The sequence below is a fragment of the Trematomus bernacchii genome, unplaced genomic scaffold, assembly GCF_902827165.1.
Source record: "Trematomus bernacchii unplaced genomic scaffold, fTreBer1.1, whole genome shotgun sequence".
In the NCBI taxonomy this organism is placed as follows: Eukaryota; Metazoa; Chordata; class Actinopteri; order Perciformes; family Nototheniidae; genus Trematomus; species Trematomus bernacchii.
In genome coordinates, this window is record NW_022987708.1 from 386,240 (window position 1) to 396,995 (window position 10,756).

General features: G+C 40.7%; 1 protein-coding gene across 1 annotated transcript in view; it reads right to left on the reverse strand.

Moving 5' to 3' along the window:
* The window catches only part of pde6d (phosphodiesterase 6D, cGMP-specific, rod, delta), a 28,374-nt gene extending 19,001 nt beyond the window's left edge, over positions 1-9,373 (reverse strand). The window contains exon 1 of the mRNA XM_034140825.1: positions 9,107-9,373. Coding sequence (XP_033996716.1) covers positions 9,107-9,156 — 50 coding nt within the window. The 5' untranslated portion in view covers positions 9,157-9,373. The remainder of the gene's footprint in view (positions 1-9,106) is intronic.
* Positions 9,374-10,756: the final 1,383 nt, after the last annotated feature.

Sequence of the window (10,756 nt, forward strand, 5' to 3'; positions counted from 1 at the left end):
AAAAACCTGCATGTGTGAGCATCTAGTCTGTTCTGTTCACTGACACAGACCCTGTTCAATTTAACAACCAGATGCTGTATTTTTTATATTACTCAGAAGGAACGTGACATGTTGCCTTTACAGTCTAGAAGAAAAATGAATATGCGTGTTGTCTGTGCTTCCTTTAATAAGGCAGAATGGACAGAAGGTAGTAAATCCCTGCTCACTAAATCGTGGATTTAGGCATTACCACACTCCAGCAAGAGCCCTGACCTTAACAGGAAGCATACACACAGCTTCATCTTCAGGATGGACTGGGATCAGTGGAATACAATAAGGAGGACACGTTTTAGACATCACAAATGAATGAAGTTGCCTGCTGCAGTGCTCTGCTGCTTATTTGAGAAGATATGACCGAGGCTAATCTGCTGCTACAAGACACAGAGCAGAGCGGAGAGCCCACACACACCCTCACATGCTACAGATCTGCAGTGGGGAAGTGGAACTGTGCAAACATTTCAAAGGATGCTTGATGTTATTCAGAACATTTACAGTGATACAAATCCATGCACCTGCACAATCATTTCAAATGCAACAAACGTACATTTTTACAAACCATAATGATTTCAAAAACAGATGTTTGTTGAGGAGCCACATTTAAGCCTTTGGAACTACTTTTGTTTACCTTGGAATGATATTTTCCAGCTTTGCTCATTATTTCATTAATTTCTTTGTTTTAACTTGCAATATATTCAGGTAAAGACCTCATTTCCGTGTAAGAAACTACAGAGCCCTGGAGGGTTCATAGAGAGAAAAATAAATAAAATGAGGCCACGTTTTATTCATTTGTGCGCACGAGATGTAATTCGTGGCCTCAATTTAAATAAAACGAGGCCACGCTTTATTAATTTGTTCGCACGATATACTTTCTCGTTCGCACGAGATACTTTCTTATGGTTAGATACATCGAACTGCCCGATTATTACGCCATATTATTAGTTTTATGAAGAAGATGTCCGGTCGCCAGGGCGTGTGTGTGTGTGTGTGTGTGGGCATTTGTTTTCAGAAGATATTATGATAGTGGCGTTCGTTCCGGTGCACTCCGACAGCATTTAGCACTAGCCTACATCGAGATTAAGATTAAACGAACTTCTTTCACTTGGGAATACACATATGGAGTTAGCCAGATGTGTGTAAATGACTGTTCATGGTAATTTGAACAAATATGCCGGTGTCCGAGTCGGACACACGCATACACCGAACACACACACATCATGTAGAATTTCACGTTTCCATAGCAACAACAACTTCCTGTCAACAGCGTAAACTCGCCTTCAAAATAAAAGCATCTAAATAAAACAGGAAGTTAACCTAAATTACATTTAAGACATATACAACTGCAACGAAAGTAATAAAAACAATGTCATATCCTTTTCAGTTTCACAGAACACAAATTGGGTTATTTACACATCATGCGCCCTGGTGACCGGATATCTCCTTCATAAAACGAGTAATAGGGGGAATAATCGGGCAGTTCGATGTGCTGTGTGTGTGTGTGTGTGTGTATAAAACGTAGCAGCCTCAGGCCATATGCACACTATGCGCTTTCAAAAAAGTCTTCCGTTCACATGCATTCGTTTCATTTAACGTGTCTGTTCAAACGAGACCGCTGGAAACGCTGTAGTACATATGCCGGGACTGTAAGTGGCGCTGTAACTTCCGCCACAAAATACACCAAAAGCAGCGAAGAAGACCCCGGAGCAGCCCGGAGCATGGCCCGGAGCAATGTTGCCATGGCTACCCTTCTGTTTATGCCCCGCGGTGGATTTAGCAACAGTAGTTCATGTAGTTCTCCATGTCCACTTGTTGCTGATGGTTGTGGTAGAGGAGCTGTAGATTTTGCACTAACATCTGTAGCATGGTCAGTAGCACTAGCAGCAAGGGCGCCGGAAGCGGGGGGGCCAGGGGGCCATTGGCCCCCCCACTTTTGAGCCCTGCCCTACATTTTCGCAGCGGCGGATGCCGCAGAACACTGTACACATCCCGTTTCAATAATTCCCCTCTACTCTAAAGTCGCATCTAAAACGCGATCTGATCTAGCTGTGTATATTTTGTTATTTGTTATTGTTATATTCAATCTCATTAGCTACAGGCATTTTTGAAGCTTGTAAAGGGAAGATGACAGCTCGCCTCTCACTCGCCACTCTGCTCTTCCACAGCGCCGCTTCCCCTCCCTCTGCTGAAATTATGAATGCAAGGCGTATAGTAATCATATATAACACGGCAGGGTCCGTTACAGTCTGTTTGTATCTGATTTCAAATAAACAAAGTCTTGGCTTTCAGAATATTAAACTTGTTTCGGCAAATTCAGATGATAAATACAACTTTGAAGCTTGTAACGGCATAATTACAAGCGGAGACCGGAGTAACTTGACGTCACAGCACGCATAAAGGCCCTGACACACCAGGCAGTCACCAGAGAACTCGCCGACATCCGACACCGACAGATCCATCGACGAGTTCTCCTGCGTATTGGCCGTGTGTACACTGAAATACACCGCTTTACTACAGCCGAGCACGTACGAACTGCGCATGCGTGAGTGGCAATAACTCTCCTTACCAGCAGGCAGCGGTAGTGTGTATTCGTCATTCAAAATAGGCAACAACCGGAAGACAGAGAAGAAGAACAGACTGATATACAAACAAATAGCGGGTGCCGTTCGAAACATGTTTTAGAATATAAAAATACATGCATGATGAAATGAGCACATAAAGTGCAGACATACTATAAAATCACAGTTAATAGACCTGCATCTGATGATCGCAGTGTTCTGGCGGGTGTGTAGTTTATTGAGTCAGCAATGTAATAATGGCCACTTCTTGCTAAATTTACGATGAGATGAAAAACCGGACTTGACCAAACAAATCACGGAGCTCTCAGCAGAGGACAGCCGGGGACGCCGATATCAGAGATGTCCCTGCTATGTGTGGAAGGTAAGAGAGGACATTTAAATCGTTTGTTTACGTCCCTCACTTCCGTTTCGCTTCTCATTTGCTAGCTGAACAGCTGATCAGAGTGGTTTCTTGGCCCGATAGCTTGTGTCCAACACCCGGCCGATTCAACATGTTGAATCGGCCGGGTGTCGATCGTGAAAGGCCAAATAAGGCGTGTCACGGCCGAGGGTTCGGGACACACCAAATTAACTTTGGGCGACAAGGAACCCGTTTTCGCCCAACAACGCAAGACGGCCGATATCGGCCTGGTGTGTAGGGGCCTTAAGAACAGCCGGTGTTTCTTGTGAGTGTTTTCCCCGGGAAACAAACACAATACACACACAAACGCAAAAATACACAAACACGTATACACACACTCGCGGGCTTCCCCCAGACCAGTAATCCAAACGAAAATATCTTCCCTTCGTTACTGCTTTGATCATTTGCTCCGCTTCCAGAGAAGAGGAAACTTTAAAGGCCTTTTTCTCAAAATGATGACTGTAACAGTCATTATATAATGTGACATATTTTGCTTAATATTTGGGAGTACAAAAACTATCCTGATATCATTAGAAAGCTAGGAATCTCCTCTTTCCAACAGTGTATACAACTCAAAATGTGTATTCGCGTCAATGCGACTGATTTCGATGGAGCAGGTCACTTTGCATTAGGTAAAATAAAGCAGGCAGAGATAACAGGAAGAATATGTAAATTTTAACCCAATCAAATAGGACATTGTCACACCATTCAAATGTATCCATGTAAATTACAACCAATAAAAAAGCTTAGATGTGTTTATTTGTTACGTTGTTTACTTTGTTACGTTGTTCTGTGTGTGTCAGCCGTTAACCAGATAGAAAGAATAGATACACTTGCAAACAAGTCAGAAGAACCAGCGCAGAAGAATACTAAATACAGTTAATCTAAACTTACATTTAACAACTGGAAGGTCACATCCCTGACATCCACTTCTCCGGAGCCTGGACCTTCATCAATCATAGAGGAACCAGCGAAGCGAGAATAGATAAACCCAAAAGCAGCAGCTCTGCGGCCGCAGAGACTGTCAAAACCGCCGCCGCCGCCGCCACCCCCACCGCCATCGTTGAACCGAAACAGGCTGGTTCTGACTGCATGGAGGTTTGTTGTCGGGACATTGAGGCGGGTAAAGCTGTACAGCTAACTGTCGAAAAAAAGGAGACCGCTAGATCGTCTGGGCAAAGAGAAAGGTACTTCAACGCAGAATGGTACAAAAACAGAGAGTGGTTAATTATTTGCAAAACCACTAAACGGGCCTTCTGTGAAATATGCAGATTTGCTGCTGTCAAACGGCTTGTAACTTTCTCAAAATGTGGAGATGATAGCTTTGTTAATACCGGAGTTAATAACTGGAAAAAGTGCCCAAGCCTCCATGAACAGTTGTCTCTGACTGTACGATGGGTATCAGCTGATTATGTTGTCCATGAAGACTTCATAGTATGACTGTCCTAAGACTGACGCAGAATCAATAACCCACTGATAAACTGCGATGTTAACAACCTCATGATAACCTCATATGTTTTTAACTTAGGATCATAGGCTACCTGTGTTTAGTCTAGAAAAAGGTAATTGTGTGCATTTTATTATAAAGTTGTGTATATTTACAGACTGTTGCAAAAACTAATAAGCTTATAAACATAAGGTTTAAAACTAAAAGAGCTTTACAAAAAAGTAACACAATTAAAGATGTTTGGAGTTTTATTTGAGTTATTAATTTACATTTTTTGTCAAAGAGATGCTGATTTGAAACCGTTGTAGTTACGGCATTTCCTGTTTCTGCCGGAGAGAGGGGAGTTTGTCCCAAAGCTTGCCGCCGTCTCCCTCCATCTGACAGGAGGGAGCCTCATGTGTCACTCCACGGAGTTCACTCCGTCACGGAGGGGGAGTGTGTCGGGCGTAGTTTGGGATTGGGCCATACACACGCACTTTTTTGGCCCCCCCACTTCTAAAATGAATCCGGCGCGCCTGACTAGCAGTAGCTACTCACAGTAGCTACTGGCCATGCTACAGCAGTGAGCAGCAGAGGCGGGGAGAGGTGGGGCTATCGTTATTTTTTCAGGACATATTCGTATAGAGGCGATTACACGGACTCGTTTGACCCCCCAGAGAGTTTCGTTTGCAAATCTATCCACCTTGGGACCCGTTATCGTTTGTGGGGTCCGTTTCTATCGGCCTCGTGTAAATAATAGGGCTATACGTAAGAGAAACTATGCAGATACAAGCCGTTTTGTCCTCGTGTAAACGGCACCTCAATCTCTATTCAGCTGTTCTGAAGGTAAACACAGTGAAGGCGCTGCGTAAAAGACACAGCTTTCTGCGCACAGATAGCAGATAAAGTGAGAGTCACGGACATGAATCCATAGATCAAGGCAGACTGGTTCACAGACTCTCCTGTTTTGCGAATCCGGTGCTTAAACAAATAGCTCTACACCTCTGGCCGAAATGTCCCTAAAATGAAGTCCGAGTTTGAAATATATCTCAAATAATGAAATAATGTATGCACTGTCATTTCCCCACATAAACATAACAGTCTGCAATTAAACGGTTGTCTCCTGTGCGCTCCACTTGGCGCACCGGTAACTTTCTCGTGCGAACGAGAAAGTATCTTGTGCGCACGAAAAAGTATATCGTGTGCACAAATTAATAAAACGTGGCCTCGTTTTATAATATATTGCACTTGAAATAATCAGCTAAAACAAGAAAAACTAGGAGTGAAATTAGGAAAAATAAATACATTAAATTGCACCTATGATAAAAATGTTGATTGTTCTGCATGTTGTTCCATGCTGCAGCTGCACAATGAGAACAAATGGATTCTCTAAAATGACTAAAAACAGCTGACTCATGCAATCCAATCATTGAGCGTGTTCGATAAGGGCCGACATCATGAGAAAGCAAGGAAGTAAAGTATGGGGGTAGAAAACCAGTGAGGGTCTTATAAATAAATAAAAGTCAGTGTCTATTCACTGAGAGAGAGAGGGCAGCTTACATGTATAAAATGTTGCATAATCCAAAAGTGATAATCAAGTTTCCTCAACAAGCATCCTTCTAACACGCAGAGGAAAACACATTATTCCTATAATTTAAAAAAAATAGTTTTCCTTAACATGCTCACAAGTTTAGTCTTATGATATTTAAAAGTGGCTTTCTCCTCCCACCCAAACCCAAAGATACTTGTTCTCTGCGACTCATTCATTATTTGTATCCTTCTTGGTAGAGAAGATGAGATCATCAGAATTGATATTACTGGCTCTGGGGAATTGAGTGTTATCTGCATTGATAACTAATTCATGGTTGTTGAGAGCAACTAGAACATCAGCAAAGCAGCGCTGAAGGGATTCAACTGCAGAATGGACAGTTTCCACATTACAGTCAAACATGAGCACTTTGCATAAAGCAGGCATGCATCCCTCTGGCATTTTATAAATGTATACATATAGCCTATCACATATGTTCCTTTTTGTATTTCTTTATGAAATGGTGCAATTGTGTGCATTATGTTTGTACTTGGTAAATCAAATATATCTTCAAAAAGTATGCTGCTAGTGATAAGAGTCTTATCAGTTCCCTCCTTACTATTCAACTATATTTGAAAATAAATATAACACAAGATTCTATATTCAGTCAGTATAGGACACCAAAATGGTGACTATTGCGCCGTGATGCGTTTCACAGACTGAGTTTCCTGCTGGAGACTGAGGCAGCATTCTGCAGCAACTTTGATAGACTATTATATTTATAAAAAGAAGACTTTAACACTTCTGTAGTACACTGTACAAACAAGCTTCAGTCTGCAAAACTGCTTTGGGACTGGTCTTTGCATCATCATTTTTAGACAGATGAATAAAACCCATACCCTTGTGGAGCCAGGGAAGCCATGCAGATTGTGAAAGTATTCTTTTGGCTTAAGTGTGTCTGAACCCTATCCAAGGTGTGGACCTAGGTTCTTCCAGGCCACTGATTTACTGACAGCCACGGATTCTGCCACAGACTCTAATACTATAAATAAATAAAAACCTATGAAAGACTTCGTTGTTCGAGATTTTAATTCAGAAAGCTTGGCAGCAAACTCAGCTGTTTATTTCCTTGTTTGCACACACACATAAAGTATACTGATGATTGTAAGCAGCATGTGGCTCCATCCTACACCTTTTTCCTTTGAAATGGAATGTTCAATTGATTGACAGACAGAGTGGATTGAGCTGGCAGATGCTGTTTAAGACGGGCATTAACTAACTCTGTGGGACTATCATCTAATCTGACGATGAAAACACTTTAGAATGTCACTCTTCCAATTAACATCATGACATTTTTCACTGCACTTCATCATTTCATTAAGAAGAAAGGGAAACCCCTTACTTATCTTGGGTAAAGACTATGCGAAATGGGTCCCTGAATTGTAAACCATATTTAAGTAGTGTTAATGTAAATGATCTTACCTTATGCAGTTAACACAACCAGGCAAATCAAATAAGCGCAACAACATGAGTAAAGAGCAGTAAAAGGCATAGTAAGGGACACATGCTACAAATGCAAGTGGCAGGACTGTTGTAATATATATATGCATGTTATACCACTTTCTCTCTTCCTCTAATTCCTGTCGGCATCTCCTCAGTATCTCATAAAGGAAATGTTCAAATGTAATAAAAAGTGTCTTTAGGATTGTGTGCGTGTGTGTGGAACATGCATAAATCCTGGGTTAGGTCTGCCAGTGGGCTGACATAAATTCACTTGTATCCAAATTGCTTTTAAAAAAGTAACTTTTTTGAAATGGCTGATGTGAGAACCTACAGACTTATAAATAATACAACACACGTTATGTCACTGTGGAACAGAAACAACCAATATCTAAAAAGTAACACAAGTATACGTGACTCCACTTCCAGCAATAAAAAATTAAATAAATAAAAAACCGCACTTAGATACTAACAAAGCACTTGTATACTAACAAAGGACTTATATACTAACAAAGCACTTATATACTAACAAAGCACTTATATACTAACAAAGGACTGGCTTATCTAAAGCCTGTTGAGTAGCACTTAAAATGGTTTGGCTCTATGAAACCTAATGTACTTATATGATTCTGTTTTCTTCAAGTTTGTATCTTCTTGGTCGAATGCACTTATTGTAAGTCGCTTTGGATAAAAGCGTCAGCTAAATGAAATGTAATGTAATGTATATTTACTAAATTACCATATTTTGGAGAGTATTTTGAAGAACTTTTAATTAACTTGAGTATAAACATTTTATACTACAAAATACTTCTACTCCACAACAATTTAGAGGCAAATATTGTACTATTTATTCTTCTATATTTATTTTAGAAACCTAAAAATTATGAATTAATTTATAGATTATGTTTATTCATTAAAGTAAGATCCAACTTTACCTACTGCAAAATAATGTTCACATTAATGGATTGCGAATTACAATCTAGTAAAAATAAATAGTCATTCTGCATAAGTACTTTTAGTTCAGGAACTTCAAGTATATTTTAATGTAAAGTAGTACACTTTTTGAATGCAGGATTTGTACTTGTAACATAAACTGTTCCACAACTGCAGTATACTGGTGTGTTTAGGGCAGCATTACAACGGGAGGATTTATAATGAAGTTTGGGATTTACATATTCATATTCCCATATGTAAAGTTACAAAACTCATACAAAACGCTAGCTAGGTTACTGACTAAGGAAGTAAAGGTTTGAACCAATAGGTTATGCATGCTATCCCCTGTGTCCTGTCACTGTCCCTTCAGTGCAGTACACATCATAGCGTGCACAGTATACAGGGTGTGTGAGGGTGCAGCTGCAGCACCGCGCACTGAGCAACCAGACACACACTGACCTCCAGAGAGGAACAATAAGAACATGTCCATGTTGTCCCATCACATAAAGACAAACACTGGTAGCTGACCGTATCACACTGACAGGTTAGCCGCAGCAGCTAGCTTACCTTACTGTAGCTAGCACCAGACTCACATATGTTCCCACGCGGTGCTAATGTTAAGTTGTCATGTTAGGACAGACAATAATAAAAATACAAATGCTAAGGTTACGTGTCTAACCCTTGCAGAGCAACAGTTCAAAGGATACAGTTTGAAGCCCTTCAAAATCTCCTTGGCCCTGTCTTCGTCTGAAGACATTTCTGAAGTCGCCTGTTTTCGTTGCTTCCAGAAAATAAATCCAGGATGTGATGAAATAACAAAACTGCTGCTGGTGTTAGCTCCACTAACGTGAGTTAGCTAAATGCTCTGCCCGCTAATATTCGCATGAAAACTACGTAAACTAGGTACAACGATACTTAAGTCTATATTGTTGGACTGCAGGTTAAATCTGATCCGATAATGCAATCAGCTAAATATACCCAGCTAACTAACAGACAGCTAGCCTAGCCAGTAAACGGCACGGGGAAGCGCCTAACAGCCAATCACAGACCGAGAATAAAAAGCTTGGGCGGGACCCAGTGGATAGAGACGCGTCACCAGGGGCAACGCCGCCGCACACAGTGAAGGGCAGGCAAAAAAGCTACACCTCAGATAATAACAGGTTGGATGGAAACTTAACATTTCTATCAAACTAAAAGATTGAATTAAATTAATGAGGTAGCATACATCAAATAGTATTGATGAATATCAGATTCTCAAATGTGTTACTGCTTTTATTATACTAGTATTAAACTAGCTACTACCAATACAAATTGTTGTTTAACTAAATGTAAATAAAAGGGTTTGTTGTTGATCATATAGCCAAGCTGTAGGTGATCAGCGGCACAACTGTCCGACATATACTTGTTAAATACTCTCCATTATCCATCCACGAGTACGTATGATTACTTTTTTATACATTTTATAGATACATATAATTGTTTAAAAAAAGTGTATCCATGAATAACAACTTTCAAATGCCTGTATGAACGTCCTGAATAAATAGAAATTCAAAATATGTCTTTTCACAAGACATGGAGAATGATAGGTCAGTCGGGGCTGAAACCAACTGACCACCTAAGTTATCATTTCCACATTGTTACTACCACTTAGACGGCTTGGGATATTGTATATTAAAGTATAACCAAAAGGGAGCATTTATTTAGGGGGGCTCTGGCTCTAAAAGTAATTAGTCCTGTCCATTGCATTTCTACATATCGGCCATCATGCAACTCCCAGTAACACCATAAAGACAGGAAATCAAAAATACAAGTATCTGAAAGTAATTTCAGTATTATGATTGTAGTTGTTAAGTTGAATGTCCATTTCCTTTTCTTAGTTGTGTCCTTGTTGATGTTGCAAAGGGAGTTGCTGTGATGCTAATGACATCATCTCCCTGATGGCACCCATAAACACTGAAGTGTCTGGGAATCAGACAGGGTAGATTGTGGCTGCAGGTGTTTCATCATGGAGTCAGGGTGGATTGTGGCTGCAGGTGTTTCATCATGGAGTCAGGGTGGATTGTGGCTGCAGGTGTTTCATCATGGAGTCAGAGGGGCCTGCACCCACCTGAGCACTAACCATGAAGGGGCCAACAGCCTGCAAAGTGCATCATCCAGACATACACCACCTCTTGATAGTGAGGTGCAGACCTCCAGGGAGGTTTTATTACACCGGTCAATGCAACATTATATTTTATGCATTATTGAACAGTAACGAGGCATCAGTGTACCATCTATGTTCACAAACAATGTTTAAAAAAAAAATCAAAACATCATAGAAAAGGCGCAAAGCAGAAGACAAACGACACCAGTCTGGC